The sequence below is a fragment of the Nesoenas mayeri genome (assembly GCF_963082525.1).
Source record: "Nesoenas mayeri genome assembly, chromosome: 3".
Lineage (NCBI taxonomy): Eukaryota > Metazoa > Chordata > Aves > Columbiformes > Columbidae > Nesoenas > Nesoenas mayeri.
The window spans coordinates 1,540,420-1,565,102 of NC_137544.1; the positions used below are offsets into that span (position 1 = coordinate 1,540,420).

The 24,683-nt window shown below is 53.7% G+C and overlaps 2 protein-coding genes across 2 annotated transcripts in view; one reads left to right on the forward strand and one right to left on the reverse strand.

Moving 5' to 3' along the window:
* Positions 1–14,568: 14,568 nt before the first annotated feature.
* Positions 14,569–16,260, forward strand: POMC (proopiomelanocortin; the record flags this gene model as incomplete). The annotated part of the gene is made up of 2 exons (XM_080342770.1): positions 14,569–14,697; positions 15,619–16,260. 2 exons carry the CDS (start codon positions 14,569–14,571, stop codon positions 16,258–16,260), a joined length of 771 nt encoding a protein of 256 aa, XP_080198896.1.
* A 4,398-nt stretch (positions 16,261–20,658) lies between these two features.
* The window catches only part of EFR3B (EFR3 homolog B), a gene marked incomplete at its 3' end in the record, with an annotated part of 29,031 nt that continues 25,006 nt past the window's right edge, over positions 20,659–24,683 (reverse strand). The window contains exons 16-21 of the mRNA XM_080342731.1: positions 24,265–24,392; positions 23,823–23,914; positions 23,107–23,155; positions 22,731–22,837; positions 21,885–21,934; positions 20,659–20,764 (exon numbers count right to left, since the gene is read on the reverse strand). Coding sequence (XP_080198857.1) covers positions 20,659–20,764; positions 21,885–21,934; positions 22,731–22,837; positions 23,107–23,155; positions 23,823–23,914; positions 24,265–24,392 — 532 coding nt within the window. The remainder of the gene's footprint in view (positions 20,765–21,884; positions 21,935–22,730; positions 22,838–23,106; positions 23,156–23,822; positions 23,915–24,264; positions 24,393–24,683) is intronic.

Here is a 24,683-nt window from a genome sequence, read left to right on the forward strand (position 1 = left end):
CATGGGAGGGAGGAGCACGGGTCCCGGCGTGAACTTATCAGCATATGGGGGATTAAGTCGGTGGCTTGGCAGGAGGACAAGGCTTCCCCTCACCTAGAAAACCCCCTGTCCCACCCCTGGGATGTGTTTTGGGAGAGAGCAGGTTCATCTGGCATGCCCCATCCCAGCCGTTTTGGGGGGAGAGCTTCCCAGTCTGGCCATGGACGGGGGCTCAGGGCATGGAGCAGTCATCATTTGTTTTATCACCTAGCCCAGGGCTCCATCTTTGCTTTTGCAAGGGAGTAATGCCAACAGTCTTGATCAATTACATCTGCTAATCATGCAACCCAAGCTAAAACCAGATATTTCCATGTTGAACAACAGTGTTGGCTGTTGTGTTTTCTTCCCTTAATGTAAAGAGTTTCCAGATGATGTTCCCGAATTGATTCTCACAAAGGAGACACTCAAGCCAGCTCAGATGGCCACCAAAACCAGAGGAACTGCCTGGAGAAGGGGAGTTTCATTAGCAAACATCTGCTTGGGTGGTTGGGAGAGACACTGAACCCCACCGTCCTCCAGCAGATATTCCAGATGGCCACGTCATTGTCCTTGGGAAGACCTGTGACCTCCATGGACAGGACCCTCCTGCACTGCCAGTGGCCCCCAGTAAGGCTGAAAGGAGGCTGTGGGTGACAAAAGGGGGACACAGCTTGCATGACACCCCAGCATCCCAACCCTACGGGCCATGTCCTGCCCTGACTTCCCCACAGCTGGATCCACCCCAGCAGATCCAGTCTCTCTTCCCCTGAGAAGGATGCAATCCCAGTTTAGCTGTAGGCTTAGGCAGAAAAACTAAAAGCCCAGCTGGATCACCAGCCCACAACCAGCTCCCGGCTTTGCTTTCAGTGTGTAAAGATGTTTGGAGAAGGGAGTTCATTTGTTTTCTTGGTCTCTGCAAGGGAGTTGGTCGGGGCAGTGCATGGGGATGTCCTGCGTCCGAGTCCTGCCAGCTCAGGATGTGTCACTGTGTCCCTGGGGAGATTTCTGCATCTCCAGCACAACAGGAATCTCTGTGTTCATATCTGCCACCCAGAGAGGTTTGGAGAACTGACCTCAGCAGTGAGTCCCTGTGTGAGCTGAGTTTGTCCCAAGCTCATCGATCATTTTAATGAATGGAGTCATAGAATCATAAAACCGTAGAATAGTTTGGGTGGGAAGGGACCTTCAGACCTCATCCAGTGCCCCCCTCCCATGAGCAGGGACATCTGCACCAGCTCAGGTTGCTCAGACCCCGTCCAGCCTGGCCTGGGATGTCTCCAGGGATGGTTCAGCCACCACCTCTCTGGCCAACCTGGGCCAGGCTCTCACCACCCTCAGCACAAACAATTTCTGCATCATGTCCAGCCTGAATCTCCCTCCTTTAGTTTAAAACTATCACCCCTTGTCTTATTGCAACAGGCCCTGCTCAAAAGTCTGTCCCCATCTTTCTCATCGGCCCTTTTTGAGTCCAGAAAGGCCACGCTAAGGTCTCCCCGGAGCTTCTCTTCTCCAGCTGAACACCCCAACTCTCTCAGCCTGTCCCCCAGCAGAGCTGTTCCAGCCTCGGGTCATTCCTGTGGCCCTAAATGAGGTTGAAGCATCCTCGCAGGAGCTGTGCCAGCCCAGCATGCAGCCAGCCTGGACAGCAGTGCTGCGTAAAGCACAGAGGGAAGAGGGACCCTGAGATCATCCTGCAAAGCTCTGCCGTGAGGAACACCAAGAAGAAGTGCTGTGTGAAGGGACACCATGGGCAGAGGATGGGAAAATGGGGCTGTAGGCAAGGGGAAATCAGAGAAATGTCATTGAAGGGAAGGGAGGAGTGATGGTCCATCTAGACGTGATGAACGTGAAGACCGTTCAGTGCTGACACTTCTCTTCGGGCTGGATCCCACCGCTGCACCAGCAAACCCCACTTCCCCACCACAAGATTTGTTCATCTGGCCAGATGTAGATATTTACCCTTCAGGCTTGTCCTTAGCCACCCCATGGCCAGTGGAGAAAATAAGGATGTGAAGGTAGACACCAGCATGACTAAACGGTGAATTGCACCCCATAGCCATCTCTTTATGGGGTGGTTTGGGGGATGTTGGGGCAGGGAATCAACGTCTTACTCTTGAATGGCAGTCAAGAGCTCCTCAGCACAATGAGCTAAAGACCAGCTTTCCTTTATTGCACACAAGTGGATAGACATTTAACATGCTCGTCTATAATGAAATCCATTATCCTCATCTTTCACGGAGGCCCTACAGTTCTGGTTCCCCCTTTTCATGGCCAGTCGTGGTGGGGAGGAGGGATGGAGCCACGTACAGCCTGACCCTTTGTGCAACCACTCAGGAGGCACTTTTCCCGTAAATGTTTGGGCTCCTAAATGGATCTGACCTCCCTCCTCCAGCCTCTTTCCCTTTCATTTTCTTCTCCCTATTATTTTAAAAACCAGCCCTCATCCGGATCATTAGCGTCAGAGGCGGAGACGGGCGCCGAGCGCCACATGGAAGAGGTGAACGTACATTTTGTTCAACGCCCCCTCGAGTGGCGTTTCGCTCAAGGCTGCTCCTTCACAAAGGGAGACGTGAAAATGGTCCCTGCTGGTAGCTCATCGCCAGCTGCCCCGACAGGGCTCGCTGCAAAGCTGCCTCTTCAGGGAGACAAAGAGTGGCCATTTCTTCTGCCTTCCATTGATGTCTGAGTTGTTTGGGGAGCATTTAGAGAAAAAGGGGGAGCGGGGAAGGGAGGGAAGGGGGAATTCAATGAGAGAGTCTCGGTGATGCTAATAGAGATAAATGGCTCTGAAAGACCCAAGGTTGAGCGCTCCACGTTTGGTCTGTTCATCTTCAGCATCCTTCCTCGCTCTTTGTGGGGACGTCAGCTACAATCCCTCCATTGGTCCAGGATTTCTGGTCTCATCCAGAAAGGAAGTGAGGAAGCAGACTCAAGTTGCACCAGGGGAGGTTGAGGTTGGATGTGGGGAACAATTTCTTCCCTAAAGGGCTGTGGGGCATTGGAACAGGCTGCCCAGGGCAGTGCTGGAGTCACCAGCCCTGGATGGGTTGAATAGATGGAGATGACGTTCTCAGGGACACGGGGTAGTGGTAGACCAAAATTACTGTATGATTCTATGATTAATTGAAGCCAACACTAGGAGAGCTGGGTACTCCTTGGCCAACTCTTTCGCGAGCCGTAGATGCAGATTGCACAACCCTGTTTGTTTTCAATCATCCTGGTAAGCAGCTGTTGTTGAGCATCCATCTCTCCCTCAAGATCATCGAGTCCAACCATTCCTCCACTCCTGGCACTGCCCCATGCCCCTGAGAACCTCATGTCCGTCTGTCCAGCCCTCCAGGGATGGTGACTCCAGCACTGCCCTGGGCAGCCTGTTCCAATGCCCCACATCCAACATCAACCTCCTCTGGGCAACTTGAGGCCATTTCCTCTCATCCATGTCTTCTGCTTCCTCGCAAATGTAGGAATGCACAACATTTCTCTGGATATCAAAATTATTGTATTGCTACCCCATCCCAAATCCTGCTCCAACTGCTTCTCGCTGTAGTTTCTGGAGAGATGAGGTCCCCACCACCGTCGCCCACGTGCTGCAGCTTCTCCAACCTTCAACAGCTCACGCGCTCTGCGTGCAAACAGCCCACCAGCTCTCACATGGTCTCTCTTTGAGGAAGAAATGTCAAAAACTGCAATACTTCTCCATTTCCTGCCCAATGGAGTGAAGAGATGGTCCACGTAACCCTGGATAAGCCCCCATCATTCACTCTGTCCTAGAGGAAAAGACAAACTAATCCAACTCTATCCACCCCAATCTCTTAGGATTGCAATGACTCGGATTAGCTCCCATCACTAACACAAATAGTTGGTGTTTCGCTATAAAATAATAACCAGTAAGAGGCAGTTCAGAGGTTCTGAAGACCAGGAAACCCCAAATCAGAGTAAACTTTAGTGCTGCTCCACTGCCCACACTCATGCTCCACAAATATCACCAAAAGCTGTACCCTGAGGTACAGGGTCCATAGGTTTCAAGGGCTCACGCTCTCCACCAGCCCCAAGCTCTGGACGCAAAACTGCCCCAGGATGCCCTGCCGGGGGTAATCCTGGTCCGGGGAGGGCATGGGGGGCGCTGGGGGCATTGGAGAGAGATTTAGGATCCAGCTGGAGCTGCGGAGATGTGCTCAGGAAGGCACCGCAGGTCTTGGGGCCACTTTGGGATCCGGCTCTGCCCGGGGGCTTTGCTAAGCTCCTTCGCCCTTAATCCAGCCCCGAGAGCACCAGCCCTGGGCAGGGGCGGCATCGCGAAGGGACGGGCGAGACTGTTCGTGCTCCTCTCTCAGCCCCCTCCAGCCTCCCAAATCCACCTCCCATCCTCTCTTCCCTCCTGCAACTTCAGTGTGGGATGTAAAGAGAGTTGAGGTCGCAGAAAGAAGGAAAGCGGGACACGGCTGAGCATCCCGTGGGCTGCAGAAGGGGCTGGTGCAGTTCTCTCCCCGCGGGACCCTGGAACGCAGCAGAGTTACAGGGATGAAGTCCCCGCGGGGCTCCTAAACCCTGCTGAAAGCCGGTTCCTCCCCTCTAAGAAGCTGTAATCCCTCTTAGGGGCACAGGCAATAATCGGGGATTTGGCTCTGGGTGTGCAAATGCGTGTGTGTGTGTCTGCGTGTATATAACCGGCTCCAAAAAGAAAATGTGAATGAGGAAAGAAAATGTTGAATCGGACAGTTTTGGGTTCCTACACTCACGTCTCCTATTGCCCTGGGGCTGGGGTGCACATGTGCCAGGCTGGGGGGCACAATCCCATCCCCAAGGGAGGGCAGGATTTGTCCCCAGCACTTTTAGCCACCCAAAAGTCAGGCAGCTCCCCCCAGTCCATGGTGTGGGCTGGCTCTGCTGTCACTGGAGAAGAAGCCACATCCCAGGGGCACATCCATGTTCTCGGATGGGTGACAGGGACCCGAGGACCTGCTCCGGGCAGGGGAGATGTCCCCAGGACACCCCCTTGAGAGGGTCATGGCTGTGCCCCTACCCCAGCCAAAGATTTGCTGATCCTGTCCTTTCAGCCCAGACAACAGGACAATTTCCAAACCCAGGAGTTGAAATGAGATTCATTCAGCCTAAAATAAGGTGCAATATTTACTGACTGGTGGGTTTGGTCTTTTTTTATTACCAGCAGCTGTAATTGAGCAAGAAGTGCACCTTGGGGGGGTTCTCCTATGCAACACGATGCCTCGTTCCTGAGAGCTCCTTGCACCATCAGCCTGAAGGGCAACTGCCTTCCTCTCGCCTTCCCGTCTGCTCTGAGTGGTTCCTCAAGAGAAAAGGGACTTATTCCTCCCTAAGCCATCATTCCCTGCTGGGGGATACAGCCCCAAAGCCCTGTGACCGTCTCACTGCTCCTACAGCACACTTGCTCTGGGTCATCCGTGTCTTTCCTGTACTGGTGGTGCCCAGGGGTTATTTTGAACCTCTGCATTTCTAAGAAAGCAAGCCAACTGTGTTTCCCTCAAAAACTCTTAATGAGGGGGATATAAATAGCAATGGATGGGGCTCAGGACCATTAGTTTCTGTTTTGCAGCTCTGTGCATGCAGGAATGAGGGCATGGAGGGGCTGTGAGCCCTGGTGATGCCTGCTGGCACCTGCTGATACCTGGTGATGCTTGGTGATGTTCTGGTGATGCCTGGTGATAACTGATAATGCCCTGGTGATGTCCTGATGATGCTTGGACTTGCCCTGGTGATGCCTGGTGGCATCTGGTGATACCTGGTGATGTTCTGGTGATGCCTGGTGATAACTGATAATGCACTGGTGATGTCCTGATGATGCTTGGACTTGCCCTGGTGATGCCTGGTGGCACCTGGTGATACCTGGTAATGTCTGGTGATGTTCTGGTGATGCCTGGTGATAACTGATAATGCCCTGGTGATGTCCTGATGATGCTTGGACTTGCCCTGGTGATGCCTGGTGGCACCTGGTGATACCTGGTAATGTCTGGTGGCCCCTGGTGATACCCTGATGATGCCCTGGTGGTGCCTGGTGATGTCCTGGTAATGGCGTGGTGATGCTTGGTTACATCTGATGATGCCCTGGTGCTGCTTAGTGACACCTGATTATGCCTGGTCATGCCTGGTGATGGTCCAGTGATACCCTGGTGATGTCCTGGTGATGTTCTGGTGGTGCCCTGATGTTGTGCTTCTAGCATCCCAGTGAGGAAAATCTGGCACACGTGAGAAAACCAGGTGCACTGGTTTTGGTCATGGTGGTATTTGTCATTTCACTGCTGGCCAAGGATATTGGTGTTGAGGGGCAAAACCAGGACAAACAAAAACTGCAACGTCTGTGCTCAGCTGCCAGAAGATTAGTGACTGTTTCTGAAGCTGAGGGCCTCTTCTGAGCCATCTTGCTCCTCACTAGGGAATACCATTGCCTTGATTTCTTGGAGGGCTCCAGGAGAAAGGCAGGTGTAACAGGAATAAAGCTGCAGAAAACTCGGGTCAGCTCAGTTGTGATGGCCAAGATGAGCCCGACTCCAACTTTCCAAACCCATGGAAAATCAAGCTGCAGACTCCTGTTTTAATTTCTGATGGGATCAAGATGGAGCTGCAGGACACTTCCAACCAAAATGATTCTATGGCAGATAGGATGAGAGGAAATGGCCTCAAGTTGCGCCAGGGGAGGTTGAGGTTGGATGTGGCGAACAATTTCTTCCCCAAAGGGCTGTGGGGCATTGGAACAGGCTGCCCAGGGCAGTGCTGGAGTCACCATCCCTGGAGGGTTGGACAGATGGACATGAGGTTCTCAGGACATGGGACAGTGCCAGGGCTGTGTTAATGGTTGGACTCAATGATCTTGAGGGTCTTTTCCAACCAAAATGATTCTGCGATTCTATGACAGGACTTCCCCAAAAAGATTTTGCCAGTTGGGATGAACTTTCTGCCTGGAAAAATCAAGATGAGAAAAACAAGGGAATTCTGGAGGTGCCAGAACATGTGGTCACTTTCCAGCCTACCAATATTTGGGGAAATTCAGCCACAATGGGGGATAAATGTGCCAAGAGGTGCTCAAAGCCTGCTATGCAAACCAACAGCTTCCCTAGAGAGAACACTCCGCATCCAGAGCTGCATGTCCAAAATGACAAGTGTTCCCTCATCTGCTTTTCCAGGCTGCTTTCCCCAGCATCTTTTGGGGTCACGCACACCCCTCCCCAGGTGCAGATGGTCTCGCTCCTCCTGCCTTTAGCTCTGCTCACCAGCTACATCTGCAGCAAGACCAGCTGCTGCCTGGGAGCATCCCCAGACATCACACCATGGCCACCCAAAGCCCTTTCACCCACAGCTCCCCGAGTCTCTGGGTCCCCATCAAGCTCCGCTCAGTGCAAAACCAGTGCCATGCACCTCGTCCTGGTGCAAGATGTGCAGCTGATACCCACCAGAGCATCATTTCTAAGGGAGATCAGGGTCGTGAGGGATGATCAGGAGCTGCTAAGCAACAACGAGCACCTTTTAAAACACTTGTGTCATTGGAAACGCTGCATTTCTTGACAGAGCAAGGACATGGGCTGTGCAGCTCCCAGATGAGGATGCTGTAGGTGCTGGAAATCGAATGGCTCGAAGCAAACACTAGAAAAGATTGTGAAAAAATAAATCTACGGAGGGTTATTAAGCACAGTGACCCACAGATCACCCTGGGCATGCGCTGCAAGGATGTGTCCTTCACCATGAACTCGGAAGAGCAGCCGAAACAAACCTGTTCGAGCTGTAAAAGTTCTCATCCCTGCAGGAGCTTCATTGGGGACAGGTTTTGCTGCAGCCTTGCATGGGTCCTGCAATGATAGTCGGTGCATGATCTGTCCAGTGGGGCGATGTGACTCAAGTTTTTCGCAAATATCAAGAAGAAAAGAGGATGCCAGGAAACACCTACAAGCAAAAATACCAGAAGTAACCTCAGAAAATACCTGTGAGCAAAAATAGCAAAAGTAATCACAGAAAATACCTACCAAAAAATAGATCAGAGTGATGTCGTTCAGATCTCAAAATGCCTTTAGCTGCCTCTTCCTAGAGAAGTGCCCAGTTTTGGTTCAAATCAGAGAGAATCAGGCACAATTAGAGATTTTTGCATGTAAGCAGGGTTAGGAAAAGTCATTGGCTTTAGGCAGAGCAACAATGAGTCCCAACAGCTCCCATGCCACACAATCATTTCTTCTTCATTTTAGATCTAATCTTGATTTCATCAAAGTCAGGAGGAAAATCAGTTTATGCCTGTGGAGAGGAAAAGTCTCCTCTCTCTCTGATAAAACACATATGTGCCATATTTCTTTTTGTTCTGGAGGCTGCCCTGAGCTGCTCTTACTGTGGAGCTCAGCACCTTCACGAGAATTTAAACCTGGTACCAGGTGGTTGATGGGCCAAGGAATGGGTGGTGGGATTCCCAGCCCTTAACTTCAGAGCTGCTCTTGCTGTGGAGCTCAGCACCTTCACGAGAACTTAAACCTGGTACCAGGTGGTTGATGGGCCGAGGAATGAGTGGTGGGATTCCCAGCCCTTAACTTCAGAGCTGCTCTTGCTCCTCCAGAGAAGATACAACCAAGCAAGCAGCAGCGTTGTCCTCCAGGAGCAAGGTGCACGACTTGTATTCCATTGACTTCCACGGACTCAAGGCAGACACAGGTGGGTTCAGATGGGACCCCTTGATCCAAGCCAGCTGGAAACCACATTTCTGGGTGTCCACAGAGTTGCTCACCTCCATTTAGGTACCCAAAAAGGCCCTGATGCTATGGGTGATCTACCAGTCTCTGGCTCCAAGGCTCAGTTTTATCATCAGTAAGTCTTTTCTGGACTTAAAATCTTCAAAGGATGGAGATATAGATAGTTTTATGGTGGTGATCCAACTGGGTCTTCTTCAGGATGTCTCCTGGGTCTTTGCTCACTATACCCTGCACAAGCCCTTAATGCAACCACCTGTGGATCCATCCTCATCCTATTTCACAAACATAAGATGAAGATGGTCCAGATGGACCAGGGTCCTCAGCACCACCAGCTGCACCCGGGCAGGAGCAGAAGTGGGTGCTGAGCCCAGGAGACCTGGGTCAACATCCTGCAGGGAATCTGTCCCCAGGTAACAGGAAAGGGCACTGTCTCAGCACCCAAAGGCACGTGGCTGTGCCAAATGGACATGTAGCTCCTAGGACAGACCATCGTGGCCATCACGAGGTTTTGGGAAGCCACAGAGCACCTCTTGCCCTCTTGACGCTGGTGTTTAGAACCGGGTGGGACGGCAGCTCCACGTCCCACGGGATTTGAGCACAGTTGTGACATTCGCACGGCAGCTCATTCACACCCAGGTGAGACCTGCTCTCCAAATTAAATCGGAAAGGCCAGAAATCACGCGGCTAATGAACCCGTTCACCCACGGATGCCTCACCCCCGTGTCCAGCCCTGCCGGGAAAGGGCTGCAAGTCCTGAGCATGTGGTTGTTATGGGGACAAGGTCATGATGAAGCCACCAGATCTCATTCAAGGCAGTGGAGCAGATCCCTGTGGGCTTGTCTTGCTGCTGGCCACCCTCAGAGCCAGGGATGAAGGATGCTGCTCTTGCAGTGTAATTATATGGTCCTGGATGCTCTTCAGCTCCCCTGCTCAGGGAGAAGAAAGAAGAGTCAGAGTCATAATGGTATTTTCTCCCTGCGGGAGGGTCCTTTTCTTCTTGTCTTGGCTTCCCACCACTCCCATTCATCTTCCTGGGAGCCGGCTGCATCCACTAATCACTTACACACTGGACGCCCTTTGGAAAAAAAGGAATAAATTGTACTAAAAAGATTTTGTAATAAAAGATGAGTATCCTGCTGTTACACTGGGAACAGTCCAGCACTGGGAAGGGGAACTGCTCACACCAGCATCCCGGTTTCAAGGGTGGCACTCCTGCATCCTCCTGAGATGCTGGGGCACCGACATCCCCAGGAGATGCTGAGCTCCCCGGCATTGAGGGGTTGAGCTCCAGTTGTGGTTGTCACCAGGAGGAAGGACTGAAAGCACGGGTGGTGAGACCAGTGAGGATGGAGATATCGGACACAAAGCCATGGCAGAGGATGCTTCATCTCAGCCCTTCACCTGCAGCCGCTCCGCTCACCGAGCTTTCCTAAACAGATTTTGCATCTTCCTTATAAACATAAACCGCTCAGGCTGGCCTAATGAAGATGAAAGAGCCTTTAAAGTGGGAATCATAGCTCCGGTTTGGGCCATAAAGTATCTCAGAATAGCTCTCTGTCATGGAAAAATATTGCAGATGGGGGGATCCGTCGGGGAGGACGGAGGCAGGTGACGCAGTTGCGGGTGCTGGGGTGAGATGTGGATGATCTGGGGATGGATTTGGGGAGGACATGGGGTCTGGAGAAGATGTGAACCAAACTGAAATGCTGCAGAGGGTATTCCTTGAACCTCTGGTGCTTTGCCTCGTTAGTAACCCCTCTCTGGAGGGTTTCACCCCGTCTCAGGGTATGCTGGTGGATCTGTTGCGTCCTGATATCCCTTGGCAAGGAGATGCATGTCTGAGCCCTCTGAGGGACAAACCACCTCCTGTTTCTTCCCAGCCTCTTCTCTCTCCTAAGGCAGATGTCTGGACAAAGAGGGTCAGCCACACTCCAGGTCCCTCCAGTCCCAGCATCCTGCTCATGGGCTGCTCTCCCCCGGGGTGGCTCCTCTCCCTCCAGAAGACTGGATCGAGCAAAGCAGGAGGCAATTCTTCTCCCACCCAAGATGAGACCACATGTGCTCCCTGCTGCTACCATCGTGGGCAAACCCGTGTGTGGCTTTGCTGCTCCTTGCAGCTTGTCTTCTCACAAGCAGTTAAACAACAACTGTGCTTCATACGAGCTGGGGAGAAGGATGCCCACAGCCCATGTCCAGCTCTCGCCTGAGCCCAGACATGACAAAAATCACTGTTACGTGCTCCAGAAGAATGGTCCAGCCTTCAAGGGCCACCTTGGCATCACACGCTGAGGATGGAAAATCCCCATGCAGATGTTTTTCTCCACTTCCCCACAGCTGGAAAAGAAAAAAGACCTTAAAAATCTTAAATCATCTCCTGATCCTTTTATGTGGCTGAGAACCAGTGTCACCACAACGGGATGCTTGTGGACAGCAGCCAGTGGAGGTGAAGAGCAAGGTTAGAGGCAAATCCACCTAAAACACGCAAGACACAGGGTGTAAAAGGCCCTGCAAAACCTGGTAAACCTGCTCTGAACACTGTCCTGCTGCTGCTAAACTTCCCATGTGAGGCTTGGTGGGGTTTTGGGATGTGGTTTTAGCCCAAATGACCTCCAGAGCAGAGTCAGCCCCAGCCATCCGCAGGGGTGGTCTGCATGTTGCCACCCTATTTTGGGTAGAAAATAGAGCTGAGCCCTCCAGGCACGAGCCAGCTGGCCTGAGGTGGCTGGGAACTTGGCACTGGATGAGTTTCCCCATCATTCCAGCCTCCTTGGTCCCTCCATCACCCCCAGACCCCTTCCAAGGTTCTATCCTGCAGCAAACATGTTGTAGAGGATGAAGCATCCCTCCTGCTAGCCCATGTAAGGCTTGGACAAGGAGCATGAAGGAGCCTCCTGGAAGCCAGCACAGCTCTTACATATAGACTAGCCAAGGCCAACCCCATAGAAAACATGAGTCATAGAACCATTTTGGTTGGAAAAGACCTTTGAGAGCATCGAGTCCAAGTGTTACCCCAACACTGGCAGTGACTGATGTCCCTAAGAACCTTATTTCCACCTGTCCAACCCTCCAGGGCTGGTGACTCCAGCACTGCCCTGGGCAGCCTGTTCCAATGCCCCACAGCCCTTTGGGGAAGAAATTGTTCCCACATCCAACCTCAACCTCCCCTGGGCAACTTGAGGCCGTTTCCTCTGCTCCTGGCGCTTGTTCCTGGGGAGCAGAGCCCGACCCCCCTGGCTCCAAGCTCCTTTCAGGCAGGTCAGAGATTAGAAGGTCTCCCCTCAGCTCCTGTTCTCCAGCTGAACCCCCCAGGTCCCTCAGCCGCTCCATCACACTTGTGCTCCAGCCCCTCACCAGCTCCGTTCCCTTCTCTCCACTTGCTCCAGCACCTCAAGGTCTTTCTTGGTGTGAGGGGCCCAGAACTGCCCCAAGATTTGAGGTGTGGGTCCAATCCCACTGGGTTTCACATCCCTGTGCAACAGGGAAAGCGTCCACAGCCCAAAACTGGTCCAGCTCAAGCAGAGCAGGGAGATTGGGGCTTGTCTTGGGTGCAGAAAGGGAGCGCTGAGCCTGTCCCAGCCTCACCCTGCTTGGCCTCACTTTCTCCCTACACCATAAAGACCCGGCTACGCTCTGGAAAAGCCACCTCCCAGGCTGGAAAACCCTCTCCCGATGCTTTCACCCCAAAGCCGGTGGTCACAGGACTCCCCGGCACGGCAGGCAGAGATGCCCAGCCGCTGCTGACCCCAGAGGTTTGCTTTTCACCAAATCCCCTTTATTTCACAGCAAGACAACCCCAAATCCTTGGCGCCCATGGGAGCATCAAGCCCTCCCACACCAGAGCCTAAGGAGTGACGGACACTCCTGTCCGGCGCGTCAGTAATAAACAACCCATGCCAAACTCATCGCCGTGGCTCTTATTCTACAAAAGACTTTCCGTCCACCCCCCCGCCTCCTCCCCCGGCTTCAAAGCTGCAAACGCAATTAGCAGCGTCGTCCGTAAAAACTTTACCGGCTGCGGTTCGTGGAGAGATGCTAATCCCCCCATCCGCCGCGGGGCAGGATCCAGCAGGCGCCCGTCGCTTGCTCATCTTTTGTTCGGTACCTGGAACGGTCCCTCTCGCCCCCCCCGCCTTCCCTCCGCAGACGGATGCGATCAGCGCCGTGGCGGGGTATAAAAAGCCAGTGGGTCCAGCGGTTGAGTGTCAGATGCTCTCCGGGAGAAGGGGACGGAGGACGCACGGCGGCCGTCGGGCTCCCACCCCACCCGCAGGTAAACCCCCCAACAACCAACCACCCAACCCTGGGGGGCTCCCCGATGTGTGTTTTGGGGTGCGTGGGGCTGGGGGGGAGAAGGAACTTTGCGAATATATGGGAGAGGGGGACGGCGGGCGCCAGGGTGGGTGGCAGGGGCTTTGCAGGGAGGGATGGGCAATACAACAAGTCAAACAAATAAATACAACACCCCCTTCCCTCTCTGCCTCCGCTTTACGGCCCCCTCGCCCGCGTTTATGGTCGGGTTTATTTGCATTACTGGGTGTTAACGTGTTACAGAAGTGCTGTGGAGTCCTGAGCAGCGACACCCGCGAATTTGGTCAGATGACAGAGAGATATTTCTGTTTAAATCTGGCCTGTCTTGTTTTATTCCCCTTGCTGAACTGCTATTTACCAGCCTAAATCCAGGGGCTTTTTTCCCCCCTGCCAAACAAAGTTCCCCTCCGTCCAGTTCAACCTGGTGGCTCTGAAACCAGAGGGAGGGGCAGCTCTCCCTTCCAGACACACATTTTGGGCCAAAATGAGATATTCCATCTGTTTTCTTTCAATGTGGGATGGGGTTTTCCTCCTTGCAGCAGGAGGGAAGATGAGACACGAACGTCAACTGAGTTAAATATGGATTTTGGGGAAAGAGTTGGGGTTTGCAGAGAGAAAGCAACCCAGGCATCCTTGGGGACCCTCAGCTGCATCCTGGGGGACCAACCCCAACCTCATCCTTGTCGGCGCAGCAGCAACAACCCTCCAGCCCCCCCATTTTTACCAGATTTTGGGTTAATTTTGGCAGCCCCATGGGCACGCCACATCCCAAACCCCACCATAGCCCTTCCCAAAAGCCAAGCCACCCATTCCAATATTATTCCTTGTAAAATACTCCCATCTCACTCTCCTAATCCTAATTTAATATCATTCACAGCCGTGCCTCCCACCGCACTGCAGTTTTGCAGCCGCTCGAGGGGCATCGCAGGACAGGTTAGGAAGGAGCATATACTCATTTTTTAGAGGACTCAGTTTGCAAGCCACAAGTGGTTGGCAAGGGATGAAACCCGAAGGCAGATCCCTGGTGCTTTCCCCTCGCAGCATCACTCATCTTTACGGGGTTTTTCGGAGGCGGCTGCAATCCCCACCGACAGCCGTTGTCACCGACGGTAGCGGTGACAAAGGACCTGGGCTCCAAAGAGACGTTTTTCTGTTGGGAAGGATAAAGGAAGAGACAGAGCGGGGATGTTACCTGGTTTTTGGTGCAGAGCAGAGCGATGCGGGCGCAGCTTCAGTCATTGCATTCCCTTTTCCGTGCCTCAGTTTCCCCTCCGGTGGAAAACAGTCCCCCCCAAGGTGACAGCCTTGAGGATGGAGGAAAACTCTGCAGAAGGAGGGGTTGGCAGCACTAACACATCTCGCATGGGACGGGCAAAGGGGGCTCAGCTGGGGGGACCCCACTCCTGCGACCCCAGCAGAGGCGACTTCGACAAGGTGGTTGCAATAAAGAATAAAAGAGGGGGTTTCTTATTTTTCTCCCCATAGTTCCTGCACGGTTTCCGGACCCAGAGCCCCTTGTGCCCGCCCCGGGAGCCCAGCGGCGATGCCGAGCGCGCTGTGGGGCAGCCTGCCCGTGCTGCTGGGGCTGCTGCTCTGGCACCCCACTGGTGCCACTGGTCCGTGCTGGGAGAGCAGCAGGTGCCAGGACCTCACCAGTGACAGCGGCGTTCTGGTAAGCTCGGGGACGGCGATCGCCATCCGGTTGCTTTGGGTTCTGACCCCCCCCATAGACTGGCACGGTGGGCTGGGCGTGGAGGTGACAGGAATAGTGTCACCACAGGGGGACCTGCATTGATGTGGGTTTGCACCCAGTGACCCACAGGTTTCGGGGGACTTGTGCCTCTCGGCTTCACGCTGGGGGATGATGCTAAAACAAGCTTTTGAGCTTTTCATCCCTCCTGTGTTGGAGTCTCCTTCTGTGCAGACATTCCAACCCACCTGGACACCTTCCTGTGTAACCTCATCTGGGTGTTCCTGCTCCATGGGGGGATTGCACTGGATGAGCTTTCCAGGGCCCTTCCAACCCCTGACATCCTGGGATTCTGTGATCCTATGATTCTGCATGGGATGAAGTAGCAATTTGAGTATTGGGTTTACCCCATGGGTGCTCACGGAGGGTGGTGCTGACAGCAGCTCAGGTGACAAGTTTGCTCCAGGGTCCCCACAGAGGGGGCTGTGCCCCCCTCCCTGTAGTGTTTCCAGCCACCCAGGGCTGCTTTGGTGCCTGAGCACCATGCTCAACCATCAAAGGTCCTCATCAAGGGGGTGGCACCGCATGGGGACCTCAGTGGGGCACAAGCATCTTGTGAAAGACCCATTCTGTGCAAGCAGCTGCAAAGTCCCCCTAGGTGATCATAGAATCATAGCATCACAGAATAGTTTGGGTTGAAGGGATCTTCCAAGCTCATCTCACCCAGCCCCTGCCATGAGCAGGGACATCTGCACCAGCTCAGGTTGCTCAGAGCCCCGTCCAGCCTGGCCTGGGATGTCTCCAGGGATGGTTCAGCCACCACCTCTCTGGCCAACCTGGGCCGGGCTCTCACCACCCTCAATGTGATGTCCTCCCCATTCCCACCCCTTTTCCCTGCTCCAGGCGTGTGTGGCAGCGTGCCGAGCCGACCTGTCGGCCGAGGCTCCCGTCTACCCGGGGAACGGGCACCTCCAGCCCCTCTCCGAGAGCATCCGCAAGTACGTCATGAGCCATTTTCGCTGGAACAAGTTCGGCCGGAGGAACAGCAGCAGCGGCGGGGGCCACAAACGGGACGAGGCGGTGGGGGGGAACCCAGCCCCGGCATCGCTCCCTGCCGCCCCGCCGCCCCGCCGCGAGGAAGAGGAGGAGGGAACGGGGCTGGAGCGGGAGGAAGGCAAACGCTCATACTCCATGGAGCACTTTCGCTGGGGCAAGCCGGTGGGACGCAAGAGGAGACCCATCAAGGTCTATCCCAACGGGGTGGAGGAGGAGTCGGCTGAGAGCTACCCCATGGAGTTCCGGAGGGAGCTGGCGCTCGGCGGCACCGGGACACTGCCTGGCGAGGAGGAGGAGGAGGAGGAAAGCCAGGAGGAAGAGGAGGAGAAGAAGGCCGGCGGGTCCTACCGCATGCGCCATTTCCGTTGGCACGCGCCCTTGAAGGACAAGCGCTACGGCGGCTTCATGAGCTCGGAGCACGGCCAGACCCCGCTAGTGACTCTCTTCAAAAACGCCATCGTCAAAAGCGCCTACAAGAAGGGGCAGTGATGGGGGGAGAGAGCCCAAGAGGCGTCCTGCCCTCCCCCTTCGCTTTAGCGTCCCGCTGGCATGTGTTTCACTTAGACATCACTCCTTATGTCCTTCTTAATTGTTGGGGCGCTCCTGGGTGGGAACAGGATTGGGATAAAGACGTCGCCGGACACGCACGGGGATGGGGGGGATGATGCCCAGTTGGGAGCACGCTGGATGATTTTCATATATTTTCACTGAGCTGTACAATACTGTAAATGATGGGTTAAAAGAATCCTAAAACAATTCTAAAACAAATTAAAAAACAACAATAAAGTTTTTTGCAAGCTAAGCAGGTGTCGGCAACGTCTCCATAGGTATCTGGTTGGTTGTAAACGGGTGGGGAAAACAGTTGCAAAGTAAAATCCTGCAGCTGGGGGGTATAGGGGATGGTTGGAAATCATAGAATCATGGATGGGGACCATTAGAACCACAGAACCATTAGGGACCATTAAAGCCCATCTCCAAGCTCCATTCTTCCCCTTCCAGGGCAGAAAGACGTTGCCCAAGTCAAGACAGCAGAACCCTGAACCACAGAACCATTAGGGACCATTAAAGCCCATGTCCAAGCACCATTCTTCCTCTTCCAGGGCAGAAAGACGTTGCCCCAGTCAAGACAGCAGAACCCTAAAGGTGGCAACATCAACGTTTATTCGAAAAGGGCATTAAGACGATGCATTGGAAAATATTCACGGCTTCTCGGCCCTTTTTGAACAACCCACTCCCCTCAGCTACACACACACACACACGAACGCCACAGTGCTCCAAAATACAGAGATGGAAACGCACACATGCACCTAAAACTGCCCCGCTTATAGAAATATAGAGATATATTTCTATATAGAAACATATAGAAATATATTTGTCATCTATAGGTACACAAGTATCTAAACTAAACGTGATGTACAAACAGGTCACTTACACTGTGTGTGTGTTTGGGGGGGGGGGGGGGGGACATTTACAGGTGGAGTTTGGGTCCCAAAATGCGGAGGGGGTGACAGTGGGACATGCCGGGGGACGCAGCCAGCGGGGAGGTGACAGCCCCGGCCCCGTGGGGACAAGCGTTGGGACCAGAGGGACAACAGGGAAAACCCACAGTCCGGGTCCTGCGAGCAGAGCCCAGGGGTATTTTCTGTCCCAAAAGGGACGATGGGCACCCCGAGATGTGCCCCACGCTGTCCATGTGGCTCCTTCAGGGCGAGCAAACCTTGCGCTCACCTTTCCACCTTTTTTGTGTTTTCTGAAGAGTTTTGATGGTGGTTTTTCCCTGTGGACACACAATTCGGGGTTTACTTGCTTTTCCTACTGTGTTTTGTTCAAGATTTTAGTGGTTTTAATGAAAACCCTCCATTCCCATCACCAACCCCAAAACCTGCCCCAGCCCAAACCTGGGGTTCAGCAGCTCTGGGCATAACTCGGGGAGCAAAAAGGGGTGGGGGATAGGGGACAGAGACACACAGGGACCCCAAGGAGACCCTCAGGCCACACTCTGAGCGGGGCCAGCGCCGTGATCCAGCCGGGGGACCGAAATAAACCCTGTTTTTTCCTGTCCTCTTAAGCTAGATCACTTCCTAAACCCGGATTACAAGCGGTGACCTCGGGGCGGTCGCAAACTCTACCCGCCCCCCAAAGGGGAAAAATACATTTAAAAAAAAGGGGGAGGTGATGTGTAATTACAGCTTAAAATAACCAAAGGTCTGTAGCGAGATGTGGTGGGGAAATGGGTGGTGGCTGAAGGAAGCCGGGGGGGACATGGGGACGCTGCTGTCCCCCCCCACGGCTCCAGTTCAGACCCTTCTGTGTCTCTTCGTGTGACAAAGACAGAAGCGGCGAGTCCAGAGCTTGAAAGAGACCCCCCCGGGGAACTAAATACCCCATTTGAATGACCAAATACCCCCTGCAAAGAACCAAATACTCCCTGTGAATGACTGAAAACCTCCTGTGAGTGACTAAATACCCTGTGAACAACTAGATACCCCCCAGAGAACAACTACATATCCCCTGTGAATGAGTAAATACTCATATGAATGAGTAAATACCCCTATGAATGACTAAAACCACCCTGTGAACAACCAAATACCCCCTGTGAATGACTGAAAACCTCCTGTGAGTGACTGAATACCCTGTGAACAACTAGATACCCCCCACAGAACAACTACATATCCCCTGTGAATGACTGAATACCCCTATGAATGAATAAATACCCCTATGAATGAGTAAATAGCCCACGAGTGAGTAAATACCCCTATGAATGAGTAAATAGCCCACGAGTGAGTAAATACCCCTATGAATGACTAAACAGCCCTATGAACAACCAAATACCCCCTGCGAATGACTGAAAACCTCCTGTGAGTGACTAAATACCCTGTGAACAACTAGATACCCCCCAGAGAACAACTACATATCTCCTGTGAATGAGTAAATACCCCTATGAATGAGTAAATACCCCTATGAATGACTAAAAACACCCTGTGAACAACCAAATACCCCCTGTGAACGACTGAAAACCTCCTGTGAGTGACTAAATACCCTGTGAACAACTAGATATCCCCCAGAGAACAACTACATATCCCCTGTGAATGAGTAAATACCCCTAAGAATGAGTAAATACCCCTATGAATGAGTAAATACCCCTATGAATGACTAAAAACACCCTGTGAACAACCAAATACCCCCTGTGAACGACTGAAAACCTCCTGTGAGTGACTAAATCCCCAGAGAACAACTACATATCCCCTGTGAATGACTGAATACCCCTATGAATGAGTAAATACCCCTAAGAATGAGTAAATACCCCTATGAATGAGTAAATACCCCTATGAATGACTGAAAATGCTGTCAACAACTAAATAACCCCTGGGAACAACCAAGTACCCCCTTCAAACAACTAAAAACCCCCCTGTGAACAACTAAATACCCCCACGAACAACCAAATGCCCCCATGAATGATAGAATACCCCCTGTAAACAACTCCAAACCCTCTGTGTATGACTAAATACCCTCGTGAACGACTGAAAACCCTCTTTGAATGACCAAATACCCACTTTGAACCACCAAATACACCATGAACTGAAACTCCCCTGCGAACAACTAAATACCCCACAAACAACTCAATACCCTCTATGAATGACACAAAACCCCCTGTGAATGATGAAATACCCCCCGTGAACAACTAAATACCCCCAAGCGACCTGTCCTCCCCATCCTGACCGTCTTCACCTCGCACTTTTGGTTTGGTAGGACCCAGAACTTTCTACCATGTGTGTCCAAAGCAGAACTCTCGATGGGCTCATCCTCCCCCAGCCCAAATCCAGGTTTAGGCTCTTGAGCAAGAAGAGGTGCGACCCACAGCCCATCGGATGCAGGGTGGACCCTGTAAAACACCTTTTATCTCAGCTAATTCCTGCAGCGCGGGGGTTTCTTGGTGGTTATGGCTCAGTTGGTGCAAGATGGGACTTTATCAAAGTGATTCTGCTAAAGAAAAATAAAAGCAATTCTTTCTTTGAGACAGGAGCCCCAAAACTGCGACAACCCAAACCCAAAACTATGAAAACGGTGGGTTAACGAGTTAATATTTGCCAGCACGGTGGTTGCTCGTGCCTTGTGTCACCGCTGCGGGCTCAGCTGGGCATTCCTGTGGGTTCTCCCAAAAATAGTGGGTTTTCCCAAAGAAATCACATCTTAAGTGGCCTGGAACCAGCCAGGCTGCTGTGTGTGTCCCCACGCCGCGATGGGACAATCACCGCCCTCACCGGGCAAACTCTCCATCGGGGACATGGGGACACCTCGAAGCACCCAGGGGAACTGTCCCCACACCAAGGGGGCTGTGGGAAGATGCGGGGAGACCGTCCCCTCGCCAATAACCTGCCCCAAAGCCAGGCTTTGGTTTTGGGGCTGCCGCAGGCTCCAGCACATGGCACCCCAGACCTTCTCCTGCCTTTTCCAGTCTCACCCCCTCCATCTCCAGCCCTGCCCCTCGCTGGGGGCTCCTGATGTGGTCAATGGATGATGTGGGGAGGGATTTCCCCAAGAAACGGGTTTGCTTTGTGCCGGGAAGGCGTGCCCAACGTGCTCTGCCCAGAGCCAGGGCATCTCCTTTCTCCTCTCCGAAACTGGAGAGGGACATCACAGCAAGCTCCCCGTGCCACCGTGCCCCGAGCCTCCTGCACCACCAACCGCCGCACAAACGCGGCTGCGCAGGCAGCGAGTCCGAAAAGAAAAGTACAGGACACGGCTTTGTGGTGCCGACAAATCTTGGGGTGGCCTCGGTGTCCGTGTCCCCACCCGTCCTGCACGAGGATGAGCTCCCCGCGGGGTCGGCGCTCTGTCCCCAAGAGGTCCCTTGGTGCCAGCTCGGTCCCGCCGGCAGGGCCGCCCTCAGTACACGCACAGGTCCGGGAACTTCATCTCGTACACCGGGATGGAGTGGTTTTGGGGCTGACCGTAAGCGGCTGTGATGGTGCCAGAGGGGCTCGGTGGTGGCCTGAAACACAACAGGTGGGAGATGGATGAAAAGGGAGGCTGAGGGGAGACCTTCTGATCTCTGAACTGCCTGAAAGGGGCTTGGAGCCAGGGGGGTCGGGCTCTGCTCCCCAGGAACAAGCGCCAGGAGCAGAGGAAACGGCCTCAAGTTGCACCAGGGGAGGTTGAGGTTGGATGTGGGGAACAATTTCTTCCCCAAAGGGCTGTGGGGCATTGGAACAGGCTGCCCAGGGCAGTGCTGGAGTCACCACCCCTGGAGGGTTGGACAGATGGAAATAAGGTTCTTAGGGACATCAGTCACTGCCAGTGTTGGGGTAACACTTGGACTCGATGCTCTCAAAGGTCTTTTCCAACCAAAATGGTTCTATGACTCATGTTTTCTATGGGGTTGGCCTTGGCTAGTCTATATGTAAGAGCTGTGCTGGCTTCCAGGAGGCTCCTTCATGCTCCTTATCCAAGCCTTACATGGGCTAGCAGGAGGGATGCTTCATCCTCTACAACATGTTTGGTGCAGGATAGAACCTTGGAAGGGGTCTGGGGGTGATGAAGGGACCAAGGAGGCTGGAATGATGGGGAAACTCATCCGGTGCCAAGTTCCCAGCCGCCCCAGGCCAGCTGGCTCGTGCCTGGAGGGCTCAGCTCTATTTTCCACCCGTTGGACAGACGGACGTGAGGTTCTCAGGACATGGGGCAGAGCCAGGGGTGGGGTAATGGTTGGACTCAATGACCTTGAGCGTCTCTTCCACCCAAAATGACTGTATGATTCGATGAGGTGGTTTCCAGAGAGGTTTGGGTAGGAAGCAAAGCCTGGTGTAGAAAACACACATTCCTGCACCATTGCAGGTTTCCCCGGTGCTACCACAGCAGAGGAGAACGTGGGCAAGCAAACCAGAGGTTGCTCCCCGCAACCCCTGTCCCCTCTGCCACCACAGAGGCCCCAACCCCAGGCTGGGACCCATCCCTAGCACATGAGTTTCCTTGATGAGGGACACACGTGGCTCCTATTGTCCCCCATCCAGCAGTGGCCTTGTGGTCAGACACCCCCCGCTCCACCAGCAGCGTTTTGGATGACTTGACAAACTGTGTTGGGCACAGCGCGCTCGGCCGTCACCCCAACTCACCGTATGGTGATCTCGAAGATCTGGTTGAGTTTGCTCTGCAGTAGCGTCGCCTGTAACACAGACACAGAGGCCGTATGAATGTGTTTGTATAAGGTGGTACATATGGGACAAACACCCTGTTGTCCTCCCCAAGTCACCAGAGCAGTAGGAAGGTGGGCTGGCAAAATTCAGAACCATGTGTTCCCTGTGGCCAAGAGGCCAATGGTACGTGGGGTGCATGAGGAAGAGTGTGAGCAGCAGGTCAGGGAGGTTGTTCCTTCCCCTCTGCTCTGCCCTGGGGACGCCACATCTGCAGTTGTGGGTCCAGTGCTGGGCTCCCCAGTTGAAGGACAAGGAATTACTGGAGAGAGTCCAGGGAGGGACACAAAGATGCTGAGGGGTCTGGAGCATCTTTGTGATGAGGAGACTGAGAGAGCTGGGGCTGTTGAGCTGGAGAAGAGAAGCTGAGAGGGATGTGACCAATGGATCAATATGTCAGGGTGGGTGTCAGAGGATGGACCAGACTCTGTTCAGTGGTGCCCAAGGCCAGGGTGAGGGGCAACGGGCACAGACTGAAACACAGGAGGCTCCATGTGAACATGAGCAGAAACTTGTTTGCTGGGAGGTGCCAGAGCCTGGCCCAGGCTGCCCAGAGCGGGTGTGGAGTCTCCTGCTCTGAGACATTCAAACCGCCTGGACCCACCTGTGTGATCTGCTCTGGTGACCCTGCGTGAGCAGCTGGGTTGGACTGGAGGATCTCCAGAGGTCCCTTCAACCCCAACCAGCTTGGGATTCTGTGACTGTCACCGTTTGCCTCTCCCCAGCAGAACAGCCACGGGGATGTCCAGTGCCCCAGCCCCGACTCACCCGGGCACCGCAGTGGGCTGCGATCTCTTCAAACGGGGCTTTCTGGAATTTCTCGACCACTTGCCGCCTCCGCTCCCGCTCCTGCTCCTCCACGGCGACGCTGTCTACTGAAACAGAGGTGAGAGACGGTTCTGGGCTGCTCTTCACCCCGTGCTGCATCCCCACCGCCCCAGCAGACAGCACAGATTTGGGCATCACTAGAAAGCCAAGGAGAGGGTCTCCAAGCTCTGGCTTTTGGACCAGCCCCCCCAGGGACACCCCCAGAGCTGCAGCGGTGCCATGGTGAGGTGGTGAGGATCCATCCATGGTGTGCACAGATAAACTGGGGTGACAGCACCCACAGGTACACACCACACCAGCCAGTTCCCCTGCTTACCTATCGCCTTCTTCAGCGTCTCATACGTGATCTCTTCTGCTGGTGCTCTCTAAAGGAAGGGGAAAAAAGCAGATGATGCTCAGCACACAGCACAGGACAGAGTTCTGGGACCACAGCAATGGAGACCCACATTCCCAGGCTGTATTTTGGGAGATAACCCATCCCTGGAGACATCCCAGGCCAGGCTGGACGGGGCTCTGAGCAACCTGAGCTGGTGCAGATGTCCCTGCTCATGGCAGGGGGGGCACTGGATGACCTTTAATGGTCCCTTCAACCCAAACCATCCTGTGATTCTGCTCTTACACCAAAACACAACCTGTCCTTAAAGATCAGGGCTATCTTTCCTGGCAAAATGCACTTTTAAAATGTTTTTTCACACTGGAGTAGCCACCTCCCCAAAGGCTCTCGTAGCTCAGAAACATGCATATAGGGAAAATACATATTTTCTACCCAAACAGCAGTGGGAAACCCTTCCTGCCGTGCTGCTCCCCTTGCCAGGAGCTGCCAGCACCCGGAGCGTAGTGTTGGAGGGGACTTAGGGTCTTTGTGACCCTACTCACTGCCAGACACACCGGGGCTGAGTTACGAGCCCTTGTGATGGCAATCAGAGGAGTAATTATGCATGCAGCCAAATGAAGAATTAGAGAGGGCTTAGCTGCCCTCCGCCAGGCTGCTAAGAGCAAGGGGTGCTGAAGGGACGCGGCGTAACACGGTACCTGCTCTCGCTCGGGGCTGTTCCTCGACTCCACCTCAACCTGCAGTGAAATGGTCTCGCCAATGCTCTTCCTCTTGGACAGTCGATCTTCATCTGTTGAGGAAGAGGAAGGGCAGAAGAGCTAATTGGAGACACTCTGGGAACGCAGCTTCACATCCCACCCCAAGGGTAGCAGCCCATCTAAAACATTTACCCAAATTCACCCAAATCAGCAGAATCGAGGACCGAGCCAAGCCCAGGGAGCTTCACAGCTCCTTCCTCCCAGCCACACATGGCAACCCCAACCAGCTCCCGATTAACCACTTTGTGCCTCAGTTTCCCCACCTCTAACAGAGAGCAGAAACACAACAGACACATGCACGGGACAAGAACTTCACACTCTCACAATTGGGACCAGTTTCCTCCCTTCCCCGTTCCCCGGGATGCCCCGGGCTGCTGTGTACCCGTCAGCTGGGGGATGTAGGGTGTGCTGAGCCGGTCTGAGTTGTAGCCGCTGCCACCCAGCACCTCGCTGATCTTGCTCTGCCAGAAGAAGACCTCCGGACCCAGACGGTCAAGGCTCTTGCTCAGCCTACAGAGATGGAGAAAAACCAAGGGAGAAGGCAGAATCGTGTCAGTGGGGTGTCCAGTCCCTTTGGGTCAGAAACATTGGCTTCAGAAGGTCCTTTCCAACCCAAACTATGATCTTATGGACCCCAATTCCTTGGGAGCAGGGAGAATCACAGAATCCCAGAATGTCAGGGGTTGGAAGGGCCCTGGAAAGCTCATCCAGTGCAATCCCCCCATGGAGCAGGAACACCCCGATGAGGTTACACAGGAAAGTGTCCAGGCGGGTTGGAATGTCTGCACAGAAGGAGACTCC